Raw genomic sequence first — 16,557 nt, 5'->3', positions numbered from 1 at the left:
GCCCAACAAATGTCATGACGCTGGTGCTTGATTTTGTAGAATAAGCTGACAAATCATAAAGCTAGCCTCCAGAATCCACTAGTTTCCTTTCTGCTCAATCCTGTGGAATAAATGAATTTATTAACCATCTCCTATGTTCCTCATTCATTATTTCAACTAGCTTTCCCCCACAGTCCTAGATCACCTATTTTACAAATGAGGAAACTAGAATATCGGCAAAGATCTTAATGACTTGACCAAAAATCACATGGCCATGGAATGACAGCACCAGGACAGGAGCCCAGGCCTTCAGATTCTAAATCCTACACCCTTTCTACTATGTCCTGGGTTCATCTGTATTTGCTGCTGTGCTACCGATAAATCCTTCTCCCTAGGCCTTTCTAGGGGGACGTCAGGAAAAAAATGTGGCATTGGCATCCATCCCCCTGGCTTGCGTGGTACTGTGTGGCCCTGCATGGCCTGGCTGCAGCAGAGTCCTCAAACCTGAGGCTTCCCTCTGCCAGCTGCCCTGTCTCCGTCATGGAGTTTCCCCAGCAGAGGGCAATCCTAGGGAAAGTGGTTCCCAGCTGCCAGCTTCATCTAGGCAAAATCGCATTAGAGCCAGCCCTGGCTTCCCTCAGTCCCTCCAGAGTGAGCACATTCAGCTCCCCCGCAAAAGGGAGGGGGAGTGATGCATGGAGAAAAAAAGGAAACTTCCATTTCTTTCTCTCCCTGCCTAGGAACCACTTGGCCTTGAGCTGCCACTCATCTAGTAGGTGCAGAAGATTAATACTGATCCTCATGGGATTACAGACTTCTCTAAAATGAATCCTTGGGTAAATCTTTGCTAGGGAGACACTAAGAATAAAGCTGTGGGTTTGAATGTGGTGGAAGGGAAGTAGAGGCAGGTCTCAAGAGGAAGGGAGATTTCCTGGGCTGCTTCCTCCTCTCCCCATATCTCCTTTTCTGGTTGTGATTCTTCCTTTCCCCAGGTCTGCTGTCCAAAATGACCAGAACGATCATGTCCTAGCAGTTGGAACAGGGGTGAGGGAGAGAGCAGTAGGAGAAGGGAACTCCTGCATTGTGACTGCAAACTAAGCAGACTAGACCAGACCCGTAGCCGTTGAATTGATTCCAACTCATAGTGATCCCATCGGACAGAGTAGAACTGCCCCATAGGGTTTCCGAAGAGCAGCTGGTGGATCCGAACTCCCAACCTTTCGGTTAGCGGCCAAGCTCTTAACCACTGCGCCATCAGGGCTCCAACCTAAACAGGGAGAGGTGTTAACAGCATTAATAGCAAATATTTATTTACATTGTGTCAGCCACTCTTCATTTATTATTCATTTAATCCCCACCTTCAGGTGGGGCCTACTGTTATCCCTGTTTCAGAGTTGAGAAAAATGAGTCTTATCAGCTCTTCAATAACAATAGCTCCAAATTAATGGGAGTGGGCTAAGCACTCTATAGACATTGTCTCATTTAATTCCCAACAGAAACCAAAGAGATGGAACCATTATGCCCATTTTCTATAGGTGATGGCTAAGTATTTAAGTGGCAGAGTGAGTGTCTTAGTTTCCTAGGGCTGCTGTAACAAAAGGCCACAAAAAAAAAAAAGTAGAAGGTGTTAAAGAACAGAACTTATGATCTTACAGCTGTGGAAGCTAGAAGGACAAATCAGGGTATGGACTCTCCTAGCTCCTAGTGGCTCCTGGCAATCTTTGGCGTTCTTTGGCTTGCATCTGCCTCCACAGTCACATGGCCGTTCTTCAGTCTAATTCTCCATATCTCTTCTCTTTTATAAGACACTCAGATGGGATTAGGACCCCCCCTCCTCCATTATGACCTCATGTTACTGATAATATCTTCAAAGACCCTGTTTCCAAAGGTCAAGTTCATAGGTACCAAGGGTTAGGACTTCAACATATCTTTTGGAGGACACAATTCAGTCCATAACAGTGAGGTATTAGAGTGGGTCTGTGTGATTCCAGAGCGCATGTGCTTGACCACTTTGTCTTGCTGCTTCCTGACTCACATGGCTTTTCTCCTTCCGGGGCTCGTGCTCAATAGGCTGAGACCTCGAAAATCTCCCCACACCTACATTCCCCTAGCACTCACCACACAGGTAAAAGACAGCCTGGCCCAGAGCATTCACTTTAATTCAGACTTACTACCAGAGTTTTTATAGGGCCTGGGCAGGTAGGCACGGGCCATGAGGGGCCCTGCTGCAATGTATCCTGGAACTCTGGCTGTCAGCTGTCAGGAGGAGACCTTAAGAGGCCTTTAGAACCCTCCCCAAGCCTTGAGATTTCCCTAAGAGAGGTGAAAATGTCTAAATTGAACAGACCTCAGGAGGTCTCCCGAAGACCCAGGGAGGTGCTTCTGGGAGAAGAGGATGGGGAGCCCAGCAGTTTCAATCAGGGAGACCCAAGAACTGCAGCCTTTTAGTGTACGCCCTAGAACTGAAGGCTGTCAGCCAGGCTGGCTCCCAGAGGCTTCTGCACTGTTACAGGAGCATGACTCCATTGTTCCCACCCCTGCTGCAGGGCTGTGGGTGGCAAACACTTCAACTCCTGAGTCAGAGGAAAGGTTCCACTTCACTTTCCCTGGAACGGAAAGTCAAGGATGCAACAATGGGTCTGGAGAGGAAGGAGAACTGGCAAGTGAGAATAATGCTCACTTCCTTCCCTACCATCTCTTTTATTTTTTAAACATTTTATTTATTGATTTTTTTCATTACAAGAGTGATGCATATTCATTGCAGAAAATACAGATGATGGAAATACGATGTATTAGCATATGAGTGTCCTACCTTCTTCCTCTCCTTTTACCCATCCACCAAAAGGTTTCTACCTCAAAATCCATGCCCACTCCCCAGCTAGGAAAGTTTGCTTTCGCCAGCCAAATGCCTGTATTTCTTGTGATGCAGAATCAAAATTGTAAGGGGATGCTGGTTACAGAGAAAGAATGTGACTTAGAGATCCAATGCAATCTGTCAAATCCCAAAAGTGACAAATTCTTCAGGACAAATAACCTGGTTTCTTCAATAAATAAATAGCAGAAGGTACTATTATGGATGAAAAGAAACTTAAAAGACCTAGCAACTAAATGTAAAGTGGGATTTTTTAGGGGTGTTAACTCAAAAAAAGAACTTAAAAAAATACTTATGAGTAAAGATATATATTGAAGTATTTACAGATGAAATTACATAATGTATGAGATTTGCTTCAAAATAACCCAGTATGTGTGCGGCAGGGGGCAAGGGGTGGTGTGATATAGATGAAACCAGACTGGCCGTGAATTGATAATCCTTGAACTGGTTGATAGGTACAGAGAGGTTCATGACACCGTTACCCTCTACTTTTTTGAATGTTGAAAATTTCCACAATAAAAAAGCATGAGACTTGATCTATTCATGAAAGTAGGGCATATTTAGAAGTTATACCTTATTGGAGAAAAATGGGTTAAAAATGAATAGTTGAGGTAACTCATACTTTATTGAAAGCTGAAATTAGAAGCATGTATAAAATCTGAAAGTGGCCAGTCTGAATTATTGTTATTATTACTGTTATCATTGCAATAACTAAATCAGAAGTGGACTGGGGGCATGAGGGCTGTCCTGAGGAGGTGGGAAGAAGTGCAACCTTTCAAACACACAGGAGCACAGCCTAACTAAGTTGCCTGCCTTCTCTCTAGTACCACATTGGTCCTTGTTGTCTATAGGAAAAATACAACTCCTTGAACTGGCACTGAGGTCCTTCCCAGTCTGGCCCCAACCTGCCTTTCCAGCTCCATTTCCTGCCTCTCCTCGCCTTGTTTCCTGGACACACCACCATTCATTCGCTGGTTCCTGAACACATTGGCCTTTCACACCTTCTTGCTTTTGCACTTGCTATTTCCTCTGCCTACAAGTCCTTCTTCTGTGAACTCCCAATCTTCTTTCTACACCCTGCTACTGCATCTCCTCCTCCTTGTCGGAAGCAGTCATTCCCTGCTCTGTGCACACCTCTAATATATCACGTTATTACTGATTTCTAAATCTCCTCCCACCCAATTCTGTGCTGCCCCAGAGTGGGGACTCTATTTTGTTTACCTTTATGTGTTCAGGGTATGGTATAAAGTAGGTGTTTGAGCAGTGTTTTTTGGATAACAGACTGAGCAACTAAAGGAGCAATATAGTACTGACCATGGCCCCAGGAAAGTTACCAGACTTGGGCTTTTCCTTCCAAGAGGTACCCAACTAACTCAGGGCACTAAAGCAAACAGCCTGACCCAAGAATAACTAACAAGTGTTAACAACAACACAGTAATAAGCAGAAGAAAGAAAGTGAAGAGAAAGGCTTTGAGCCTTGTGGTATGTGTGAGTTATATGTTGGAAATGGGATGGAGAGATCTTGTCACAAGCAAGATGCCGAGAGTTCTCCAAGAAATAGTTGGGGGAGCTTGGTGAGCTAATAGAATAGCAACTGTTCCTGATTTTTAAAAACCTACAGCCTCAAAATTTAAAAACCAGCAACAGCTGCCCAGTGGTTCTCTCCTGCCAGATGATCCACCTAGAGGGAGTATTAAACAAACAATTGTATCCACTCAGCAAAGGATCTAGAGCCCTGAGTCCCTAGGAAACATTCCCTTCTTTATATTTTAGCATTCTTTTTTTTTTTTTTTTAACACCTTGCTGTTGAAGGAGCAGATGCCTGTAGGGGCAGAAAATACTGCATCAGGGAACCTTCACAAAGACCCCCTACCTCACACTGGAAATTAGTCATTTGCTTAACGAGACTTTTTTTTTTCTTTTTCTTTCTTAAATAGAATGATTTTCTTCTGATGATGAAAATACCTGCTCATTTGGAAAACCCAGAAAAGTACAAAGAATAGGATAAAAAATCTCCATAATCTCACCACCTAAAAATAACAACCATTAACAGTTGATGTACATGCGTGTGTTTTATAAATTGGGAATCGCACCACATAAAGTTTTATATCTTACTTTTGTAGTAAGCATTGTGAGCATTTTTCCATGTCAATAATTATTTTAGAACATTATTTATAATGAATGGCTAATAGTCCATCAAATGCTGTATTTTAGCCACTACCCATCGGACATGTATGCTGTTGCCAGTTTCTCTCCATTACGAACAATACCGTGAATAACAGCAGTCCTGGCAGAATGGCTAGGTCAGAGGGCATGAATCTGGTAAGCCTCTTGGTATATGCTATTGAATTGGCCTCAGGAAAGCTTGTACCAGTTTATTCTCCCTCCAACAGCGTGGTGGAGTTTTGTGTATCAAGGTGTTTTCCCTCCTTTCAACATGTTTGAACAAGGTAAGGTGTTTCTATATTTTTCACAATGAACATATACCATACTTGATAATTAGGAAGAAATTCCTGTTGTCTCCTTAAAGGAAAAGAAAAAAGTAAGCATTATTTTCCCCGTTAAGCAGATGAGGAGCCTGGGGCCTATGGATGAATAACTTAAAGACTTGTTTTATGAGGTCTGACAGTTAGGGCTGAGGAGACTGAAAAAGTGTCTCTGGATAGAACAAAAGTACTTCTGAGAAGCTTTAAGGACCTTTCAGTTTCTCACCAAAATAAAATCTGGTTCTGAAGAAAATAAAAGATGGCTCTAAGGAGACAATCTAGGGGCATCTTCACAAATCTGAGGGGACAAAATCAGTTCTGAGACCTCTGTGATGGGATCAGAGGCAGTCACTACTCCAGAGTTTCTGTTTTATAGGGTCTTGGGGACAATCAAAATTGTGTTTACATCATTAACAGAAGGTTGAGAATGCCCCAAGAGTACCACTTGGCCCTATCACTGATCTGAGAGTGCTTACAAGTGGATTGAGTCAGGTAAATCTGAGGAAATTAAATAGGTGGCTCTGAGAAGACAGTTTGAGGTGAACAATTGGTATTGAGGCAACTGAAAAGAAACTTCAGAATAGATTCATTTCCACCCATTTGCTTCCCCCAGATTTCTTAAATCCCCTCCCTCTAAATGAGCCTTGAATGATAGTCTCAGGAGGACTTCAATTCCCACTACCCCTAAACCTACAGGAAAGAGGACCCAAGAGGACACCACCAGGGATGGAGGAAAGGTCTGTAGGATGAAACAAACACAGGGAAGTCCACCAGGATAGTGAGCACTCAAAGACAGGGAAGGAAAGGATGATTCTTTAAAAATGACTTTATTAAGGTATAATTTATATATGATAAAATTAGCCCATTGTAAGTGTACAATTCAATGAATTTTAGTAAATTTATAGAATTGTGTCAACAACATAATATTTTTAGAATATTTCCATCATCCAAAAATAACATGCACATTTGCAGTCAATACCCATTCTCACCTCTAATCCTAGGCAGCTGCTAATCTGTTTTCTGTCTAAATTTCCCCTTTCTGGACATTTCAGATAAACAGAATCATACCACGTGTAGTCCTGGCATCTAGCTTCTTTTATTTAGCATAATGTTTTTGAGGTTTATCTGTGTTGTGACATGTATCAGTATTTCATTTATTTTCATTGCTAAAAAGTATTCCATTGTATAGATAAACATTTCATTTATCTATTCATCCACTGATGGACATTGGAATTATTTCCATCTTTTGGCTATTATGAATAATGTTGCTATGAATATTCATATACAAGTTCTTGTGTGAATATGTTTTCATTTCCTTTGGGTACATACTCAGGAGTGAAATTACTGGGTCAAGTCGTTAAAAGCTCTGCTATTACCCAAAAGGTCAGAAGTTTGAATCTACCAGCCACCCCTTCGGAACCCTATATAGGGCAGTTCTAATCTGTCCTATAGGGTCGTTATGAGTCGGAATTGACAGCAATGTGTTTGTTTTGTTTTGGTTTGGTTCTTATGGTAAATGTATGTTTAAATTTATAAGAAATGGCCAAAATATTTTTTAAAGTGGCTGCACATTTTTACATCCCAACCAGCAATGTAGGAGAGTTCTAGCTTCTCCATATCCTCACCAACAGTTGTTATTGTCTATCTGGAAAAGATAATTTTCTAGGATAATTCTTAAAATGAGCAGAGCATGCAGTCAGCCCCCCACCCCAGTTGCTGTCCAGTCAACTCCAACTCATGACTACTTCATGTATGTTAGAGCAGAACTGTGCCCCATAGGGTTTTTGGTGGCTGGTTTTTCGGAAGTAAATCACCAGGCCATTCTCCCAAGGTGCCCACTAGGTGTGTTGGATACCTTTCCTCCTTGGAAACCTTAAGTCTTACCAAGGACTTGTATACATTTGTCGAGCTGAATAAATAATGATAATGTACCTTGCTCAGCCCCAATCATCTCATTACCAGGAAGATATAAACAAATGGGTGAGAGTTTGAAGTAGAGCAAGAAAAATGATGAAAGCGCTGGGTCTGTTTATTTGAAGAAAGATTAGAAGATGCAAATCTTTTAGGAAGCTGGGCCCTGACTCTGTGAGTGTGGGGGGACCTGGTACTTATCACCTTGAGTAAGAGGGAGGTGAGTAAATGGGGACATGGTGGGAAGAAACAGCCAGAGTAGAGGGATTTTGGAGGAAGAGATAGGAGAGAAAATCTACACAAAGACTTGTGCTGGAATGTTCACAGCAACTTCTTTTGCAAGAGCATCAAAGGGAGACAACCCAAATATCCACCCACAGGTGACAGGATAAATTATGGTATAGTCCTACAGTGGAATACTACTCAGCAGTAAGAAAGAATGAGGCATCTATACACGTAACATGGATGAATCTCAAAATAACAATGTTAGGGGAAAGAACCCAGGCCATACTGAATACATACTGAATGATTCTCTTTATATAAAACTCTAGAAAATGCAAACTCATTTATAGTGACAGAAATTAGATCAGTGATTGCCTGAGGGGTGGAAGGAGAGACAGATTACCAAGGGATACAAGGAAATTTTTTGAGGTGATGTATATATTCACTATCGTAATTGCAGTGATAGAGTCACTTGTGTACACATATGTCAAACTCATCAAATTGTACACTTTATATGTACAGTTTATTGTATATCAACTGTACCTCAATAGAGTTGTAATAAAAATTAAAAAAAAAAAAAATCCCCTCAGTCCTGAGTATAACAGGCTTGGAGAAAGCTCCCTGAAAAGGGAGATGAGATAAATTTAGCTGAGGAGCTGAGGGCACCAGCTTGTCCTATGAGATCTTCTCAAGTAAGCTTACCAGCCACAAAAGGCTCTCCCAGGTCTGAGCAATAGGAAAAGAGAGACTCAGGAAGAAAAATGACTGAAACGAAGGGCTAGATTTGCTATTTGGATGCAAAAATATCACTAGGACCCAAAGGTTTATGGGTAAAATGTTGCAATCTTATTTGCTTGACACCTGATTCTTTTAGAATTGGCTTCATTTCCCTCAGGACCCTGGTATCTCACTCTGCCCAGCACCACACCCTTTCAAACTGCCCGAAGTATGGGATGAGCCAGCCCAAACAGCTGTGGGATGGGGGAAGGGGACATGGCAGGGGATAACTCCGACCCTATAGTGCCCATGTTGTTGTTTGTTAGGTGCTGTAAAGTAGATTTTGACTCACAGCAACCCCATATGACAGAGTAGAACTGCCCCATAGGGTTTCCTAGACTGTAATCTTTAGGGGAGCAAATCTCCAGGTCTTTTTCCTGAGGAGCAACTTGGTGGGTTTTGTCAACCTTTCAGTTTACAACCAAGCACTTAACCTTTGTGCCACCAGGGCTCCTATTCCACCCATAAAAAAAAAAAATACCTAACTCTATTTCTTCCTGGACAGGGAGGGACGGGGGACTCCAAGTGGGAGGAAGTAGAAAAAAGCACACTGCAAACCCCATCGTGCCAACTAGACTAAACTCCACCTTCCTGAGTACCTTGAATCTTTCAAAACAGATACGGCTGAACATTCCTGACATTCAAGAGAAATCAATACCTCTCAGGTATGAAGAAAGGAGCCCTCATGGCAAAGTGGTTAAGTGCTCAGCTGCTACCCCAAAAGGTGGCTTTTTGAATCCACTAGCCACTCCATGGGAGAAAGATATGAGAGTCTGCTTCCATAAAGATTATAGCCTTGGAAATACTATGGGGCAATTCTACAGTGTCCTATATGGTAGGTGTGATTTAGAATCTACTGGATGGCAATGTAACTGGTCAGGTAGGAGGAGGAAGGGTCAAGGGTCCTTAGGACCTGGTTGTTTCTATTAGTTCAAAGCCTAAACCCGTCTTAAACTGGATGAGTTAGTTTTCCTGCCCCCTCTCCACCCTACTCCTCTCTGTCCTTCCCCACATCTCTGAAGCCAAAGACAATGTCCCCAGGTAGCAATCAATTGTTCAGCACTCTATGGGGCCTTTCCCAAACCTCAGCCTTTAGGATGATGACAGCTTTTATCAGCACTGCCCTGTGACCTTGCTTTCAGATTCCTCTCACAGGGGCAGGAGCTAAAATCAACACTTTTGTTTTTCTTTGTATCAGCCAACCCATTCAGTATACTATAAGACTGTAAAATGGGGCAATTTTTTGAGTCTTGTCCTATTTCAGCCATTCAAAGAAACTTGAGTTTGAACTGTCAGACCTAAAGAAATCCTGGTAACAGGACTAATGAAAAACAGCTAGCAGGCTTGGCAGAGTTTCTCAACAAGCCATCTACATCAGAATCGCCTGGGGTGCTTGTTATCAAGGCCAGTTCCAGGACCCCATACCAGACCTAAGGAATCAGGTGCTCTGGGAATGGCACATGAGAATATGAATTTTTAACAAGCTAACCCTAGTGATTCTGATGTGCTATGATATTTGGGATCCTCTGCTTTAAAGGAATAAAGTCTCTTTGCCCCTTCTTTCATTTTTTATTCTTGCCATGTTTCGTTTCCTGGGAGTCTGGGGTGAGATACTCTTAAGAATGTAGAACAGGCATAGACTTGTGTTCCTGGCCCTGGAGTGAGATGAGGAAGGGTAGGTGGGGCTGGAAAGAAGTTTGCCAGTAGAAATATTGTCGCATCAGGCATGGCAATTTTGCCAAGAGGCTCACAAGGACGTGCCATTTGCTAGAGAAGGTGGCCTGGTTTGCCCAACTCCAGGCTCAGGAGTCTGGTATCATGGGTAGAGATCCACAGTGTTGGTGGTAGGGGAATAGAATGGAAGAAAAAGAGGTGGACCCATGGTAGGGGGTGATTAGAATTCCCTTGGTCTCAGGAGAAGGTGTGAGCTGAGATCCTCAGGGGAGGAGAAGGAGGAGAGGCAGCTTAGCCCTTGACTTTACTCAGAGCCTGATAACCATACAGGATAGAGGGGATACTTCATTGCCCCTGATTTTGGGAGTCAGAAGTTGGGAGACGAAGCCAAGGCTCAAAAATTCCAGAACACTAAAGCTATTTTACTCATCTGCACAATGGATGGTGGTGTCTGACCAATTCATAAAAGACTCAGAAGTCAGGGTTGCCAGTAGTGCTTCCATTTGGTAATCTATCCCATCCACACTCCTGGGTAAAGGCTTAGCCGACATCTTCCTGCCTCACACATAAACCAAGTCAATCTCATTGATTCCTACTTACCCTTCCCAACTCCATTTTTCCACATTTCCTAAGCTCCCAGGTGGGCTGGGTGCCTTTCTCTATGTTCGCATAGGACCCCATGCTTGCCCACGTTATGTAATGCCAAACTGTAACTTTTGACTGACATCTCTATCTCCCCTACCAATGCTTCGCATTCCTTAAGAACAGGCACTGTTCCGTTGTGCCCAGCTTAAGGCCTCCCACAGAGCTGAGAGATGCTCACAAGCCTATAAGGATTACTCCAACAGTGAGTGGACTCTCAGAGAGCTGGTGCCAGAGGAACCAAGCACCTCACGCCTCATACACAATGTGGACAGACTTTGCCCAGATAGAGACCTTAGACACCAAGCCAGGCTCCTGCCCACTCTGCCCTGAGTCCCAGGAGGCTGCCAAGGATCACAGCTCCAGCTGGCAAGTGGTGAAATTTTCTTCCTGGAAGGATTCTTGGCTTAAGACCTGGCCCTTGCCTCTTCTATCCTTCTTCAACAACCTGATTGCTGAGGAAGGGTCGTGGGAGGGAGAGACAGACTGAGGCAGCCCCAGCATTGTTACTGTTTCCCAAAGCCCTTGTGACCTCCCTGTACTTATCTCCCTCAAGCGCTCATGGCAGGGATTCCCACGGATGGAGATGTTTCCTAATACTGGGTAGAGGTGGGGGGTGCCTCTGGCCACACATGTCCCACCTCTAACTCCAGGCTTCTTGAGCTTTAACTAACCAAGGTAGAGTACAGCCTGGTCCTCATAAATAATCCACTCCAGAAATGCACAGAGGGTACGACTCTGGTTGGAGCATCTTTATCTCTGTAAAGGCCCCAGAGTCTTTAGAAAACCTCAAATCCCACAATAGGGACAGTACTGTGCGGCCTCTCCCCTAGCCCAGGAAACACACACCAAATAACAGCTATTTTATTTTCTTTTAATTTTTCTGAAGGATATACACCACATATCCCATGGGCAATAAAGCGCATTCAATGTGTTTATAAGCCAAACAGTCACTTTGTTTAAGCAAACACATGTACAAAGTAAAAGAAAACCACAAAATAATGAACTGCATGTTCATAACATACAAAAATCGCTGCCTACTCAGTAGGTAACTACAACATTCCAACTCCTGAATATATTTATAAATTTACATTTTCAGTTAAAAAAATAGACTTTTGAGAGTTCAGATTTTTAGATTTTTTTTTCTTACATTCTAGAGAACCAAGGCTCAGCTCAGTCCTCTTCCTGGTTTTGCTCCCAAAGCCTCCCCCGAATCATCAATCCCTGCCCCCCTTAAGGCTAGAGGTGAGCACATCCCTCACAACTGCACATGTCAAGCCATCAGCAAGGCGCATCACACAAAAGGCACCAAGACGTGAAACTTTTTTAAAACCTAAAGGACGAAAAATAAAACCACTTTCAAAAAAAGAAAAACCAAACCACATTTTGCCACATGTGAGAGTACGGTCGAGCAATATTTACAAAAAGGTTAACGGAACATCACTCTGACACATGCGCTGATTAACACCTAGGACTGCTGTTTCAAAAAAAGCTTCAGACTCATCATCACAGCATCATCACAAAATAGAGGATCACCAATGGTTTGCTTGGCTTTTCTTTTTTTTTCCTCAAAGTGAGGACTTAATTCCAAATAATACAATAGAATAGGCAAATTATCTTCACATCAAGACTACCCCAAGAAAAACGAAATCCATGGCACGGACACTGTACAAGGTGCAGGGGAGGGCTTTTAGGGCCCAAACCCCATTTTGCCAACTCAGTTTTCTAGCATTGAAGGGAACAAGGGGTCAGGCATACGATGGAAATGATACTGAAATGATATATCCAAAATCCATGCAAATCTAGTTCTTTGGATAGAGGTGAAGAACTTAGACATGGCTGTTTCAGGCAGCTGAAGTCAAATGGAGTAGGAATTGGGGGAGGAAGGGGAAGTGGGCAGAAAGGATTATTTGCCAATAGACCTTCCATGATGACCTTTGGGTCAAGGAGAGGGAGGAGAGCACTCAGCTCTGAGAACCTCCCTCTGACCTTAGAGGACCCCCCTCCTATGGCCAGGTCCTCCTCCTGTCCTGTAAGTCTCTTGTGTTTCTTTTTCTCCCTTTTTTCTTTTCTTTTTCCCTTCAGCAAATTTCAATTGTCCTGGGAGAAAATGTGGCCGTCATGTCCGAAAGCCCTGTGGAGGCGCTGAAGGAGTTGGCAACTGCTGAGGAAGGGAAGCTGCTGACTTGGGCCGGGAAAGCAGGGGGAACCGAGGAGTATGTGGTGGCCACTGAAGGTGAGGAGAAGCCACTGTGGACAGGGGACGGGTAGGTCGAAGAGCCGGGAGAGGAGTAAGAGGTGGGCACCGGCGATGGGTATGAGGTGGTGGCTGGGGACGGGTAAGAGGTAGTGACTGGGGACGGGTAAGAGGTAGTGACTGGGGATGGGTAAGAGGTAGCAACTGGGGATGGGTAGGAAGAGAGGGAGGAGGTGGCCGAAGAGGCCACAACACTTTTATCTGCTTTCTTGTCCTTCTGCCGCAAGTGGATCTTGGTATGCCTTTTGCGTTCATCGCTTCTGGCAAACTTTCTCCCACAAATGTCGCAGGCAAAGGGCTTCTCGCCTGTGTGGGTGCGGATATGGGTGGTAAGGTGGTCACTGCGGCTGAAGTTGCGCATGCAGATGCGACACTGGAAGGGCTTCTGGCCCGTGTGGATGCGGATGTGGCGAGTAAGCTCGTCAGAACGGGAGAAGCGGCGATCGCAGGACTCCACCGGGCAGGCGTAGGGACGTTCGTGGGGAGGAGTCTTGCTGGGCCGGTTGGGGTACTTGCGCATGCGGCTGGGTTTGATAAGCTGGGACTGATAAGTGTTATTGAGGGCCTTCAAGTCTTGGGAGCCCGACTGTGTGGCAAAGGCCTTGATGGTGGAGAGCGGAGTGAGCGAAGGCTGCTGAGTGCGGCTCTCCAGTCCCTGGAAGGGCTTCTGTTCTGGGGTGCCTAGGCCCAGGTCCCCCTGCTGCTGTGGAAACAGGTAGTCGGGGATCATTGGAACCTGGAAACCGCCCTTGGCAGCAGGGTAGGCAGGAGGCGGGTACTGAAGCGCAGTGCCAGCCGAACCAGAAAAGGACTGGCTTTGTGGCTCTGGGAAAATGTCAGTGTTGGGTGTGGGGAAGGTGGGCGCTGCAGAGTAAATGGGGCTGCTGTCGTTGGACTGTACTGCGCAGCTCAGGGGTGGGCTCTGGGAGGCAGAGGAAGAGGAGGAGGCCGCTGGAGAGGGAGCAGAGGTTGAGGTGGCTGGTGGGTTGCTCATGCTCACGAGGCCACTGACCAGGCTGAAGAGGGGCTCGGGCCACAGGGTGTTGCCACTGTTGGGCGCAGGCTCAAGAGAGAAGCGGCCAGTGTAGGTGATGGGGGGCAGCCGGGTGGTTTGGCTGGGGTAGCTCGTCTCCACCAGCACCTTCTCATTATTCAGAGAGATGTCAGGAAAAGGCTCTGGCAGGAGAGAGAGTGAAAGGGGAGGCCTGGTTACTGGAAAGCAATCACTGGAGAAGAAAGAGGGCCCGAACTGCCAGGCAAGAGGTCGGGCCGGCTACCATTGACTCCCGAGCTGGTTAATAATTGATAGAAGCAGATTGCAATGTTCCTGGATGCGCTCCAGCGGCAGAGCCCATTTCAACAACAGCTGACGCAAATACGGAGAATCCCCCTCCATTGCTGCTCCCAGCGCACCGCAGCGGCGGCTGCGCGAGCTAGGGATTCCCGCCAGCACCCCCAAAGCCTCGGCTAGTGCGCGCCCCCTACCCGGGGCTGCCTGGACATCTCTGATCACGGATCACTGCCCTTCCTTGGGGACAGACGACAAGCAAGGCAAGCCTTCCTGGAGAGGGGGGGCTCAGTCCTGCTCATCAAAACAAGTCCTCCCCCTCTGCACCCACCCACGCAGCCACTGAGATCTCCATCCAAAACAAAAGCTCGCTCCTCTGCGCACCGCTAGGGACCAGGGAGGGGGGTGTCCCTAGGCATCCCTCTAACACATGACCCTGGGGATAACAAGAATGGAAGGGAAACCCCATTAGCATCCCTAAGGACCAAGAAGGCTCCTACGGTGAGGGGGCGCTGCAGAGGCCTTGGGGAAGGACTGGATACCAGGATGGGGGCGAAGGGGCTAATCCACGGCGCAGGCCTCCGTTTACCTGCGGTGAGGTGCTCGTAGGGTTGCTCGCCTGCCTCCCCCTGAGGGTTGAAGGCGCTGCTGCTGCTGTTGCTGCCGCTCCCTCCACCTCCACCGCCCCCGCTGCTGCTGCTGTTACCGCCGCTGCCCTCAGGGGCTCCGGCGGCACCGAGGAACTGGGGCGCCCCGTTGCTCAGCAGCATCATCTCTTCCAGCTTGGGGTAGTTGTCCATGGTGGGCGAGTGAGGAAAGGAGCCGAACGGGTCGGAGATCTGCAGCGGGGACATCAGCTGCATTTCGGCTTTGGCCGCGGCCATCCCGGTCGGGCGGGCTGGGAGCTGGTGTTAGGGCAGGTGGGTGCAGCCCGGGGACAGAGTTGCGGGGGACACACTCGCGGGCGCCAGGCCGGGTCACATGCGGGGCGCGGGGCACACTGGGGAGAGCGCAGGCGGGGTCCCCAGGCTTGCCCTCGCCGCGGGCCGGTGTGGACGCCGCGCTGCAGCGGAAGCTGGGGTAGGGGCCGGTCCTGCGGCGGCGGCTGGCGGTGGCTGCTAGCGGCGGCGGCGGCGGCTCCCCAAGTTCTGCGCGCTGGGATCTCTCGCGACTCCCGGGATCCGCCTCTATTTGAAGGGTCTGGAACGGCACGGGCCCGCCTCCGTCGTGACGTACATGGCCATATATGGGACGCAGGAAGCCCTAATATGGCAGGACGGGCCGGGAAGACCCGGAGTGACGCGAAGCCCCCTATTGGAAAGCGGTGGGCACCCCCATCCCGCACCCAGGGCCCCGAGCCGGCTCTCGCACCCTGGGAGCCCAGGCTTCGGGGAAGCCCTGTGCTCCAGCCACAGCTGGGGCCTCCCAGACCCAAGCTGCTTCAGAGTTCTCGGCGTTGCCCCCGCCTCTTCCCTCCGCCTTCTTCCCTCCTCCCGGGGCCGGAAGCGGCCGGGCCATATCGGGCCACTCCAAATCAGGCGCTGCCCAAATAAGGATTGTTCCGGCGGGGGATCCTTCCTGCTCCTTATATGGCGTTTCCGGGTCGCTGCTTGATGCTGCCTCGCTCTCGCCCTCCTCCCAAGTTCCGAGCCGGGAGTCCAAGTGTGCTCAGGATAGGGGGCACCCGCGCGGGGAGGGCGCGGGGTGCAGAGCGCAGGGCGCACAGCCGCTCAGGCGGCTCCCCGGCAGGGACTGGCCTGGGGAAGCCTGCGCCCGGGGCGGGGGCGAGGGCAAGTCGGGCCGGGGCTCTGCCGCCGTCATCCAGGGTCCGCCCGCCCACCTCTGGGACCGTGGGAGAGAGCCCGAGCGGAGGGGAGGAGCTAGGGCACAGGTTGCCCTAGGGAGGTGGAGCCTTGACCCCAGGCCTCGTCCAATGGCAGGGCGCCTTTCTAGGTGTCACCTGGGAAACTGAGGCTAGGAAATCCTGACCCCGTGCTTCCTGGGCCCCTGTGCGTAGCGGTGGGTCGCTTGCATCTCCGCTACCTGTAACAGTGGGATGGGTCTGCTGGGGCCTGGGAACCTCTCTGCGCCCCCAGAACCAAAAGGCTTGTTCCCTGGTCCCTTCCGGGGAAAACCCCACCGTTGGGGGACAGGATGAGGAAGCCTGCCCTAGAAGACACTTAAGTCCTATTCTGAGGGGCTGGTGGTACTTGTGGTGGTGGTGGTGAGGGATTTCTCCACCCTTCCCAGAGAATGGCACTGGGGATGGAGTCCAAGTGGAGGCGGGGCGGAAGCGGTGGGAGTCAAGAGAGGGCTTCCCTACGGACTGTCTGGGGACCCCAGGCTTCGCGCGAAGAAAGGAACCAACTTAGTGGCTCTGTGCTGCCCCCTGGAGGTCCCCTCTCCAGCTCCACTCGGGGGCCCCTGGCCGGGAGGGCTCTTCCGCCGC

At 48.0% G+C, this 16,557-nt stretch overlaps 1 protein-coding gene across 1 annotated transcript; it reads right to left on the bottom strand.

The window, feature by feature from the left end:
- Positions 1-11,407: 11,407 nt before the first annotated feature.
- Positions 11,408-15,286, bottom strand: EGR1 (early growth response 1). The gene is made up of 2 exons (XM_049873750.1): positions 14,698-15,286; positions 11,408-13,996 (listed from the first exon to the last, which is right to left on the bottom strand). Exons 1-2 carry the CDS (start codon positions 14,990-14,992, stop codon positions 12,645-12,647), a joined length of 1,647 nt encoding a protein of 548 aa, XP_049729707.1. The 5' UTR covers positions 14,993-15,286; the 3' UTR covers positions 11,408-12,644.
- Between the last annotated feature and the right edge of the window lie 1,271 nt (positions 15,287-16,557).

This window comes from Elephas maximus, chromosome 2 (genome assembly GCF_024166365.1).
Source record: "Elephas maximus indicus isolate mEleMax1 chromosome 2, mEleMax1 primary haplotype, whole genome shotgun sequence".
Lineage (NCBI taxonomy): Eukaryota > Metazoa > Chordata > Mammalia > Proboscidea > Elephantidae > Elephas > Elephas maximus.
This window is presented reverse-complemented; position numbering and strand designations above follow the sequence as displayed.

Coding starts and splice junctions, on each gene's coding strand:
- EGR1 (XM_049873750.1), bottom strand. CDS start 14,992: ATGGCCGCGGCCAAAGCCGAAATGCAGCTGATGTCCCCGCTGCAGATC. Junction 13,997..14,697: donor CTACGAGCACCTCACCGCAG/GTAAACGGAGGC, acceptor CTCTCCTGCCAG/AGCCTTTTCCTGACATCTCT.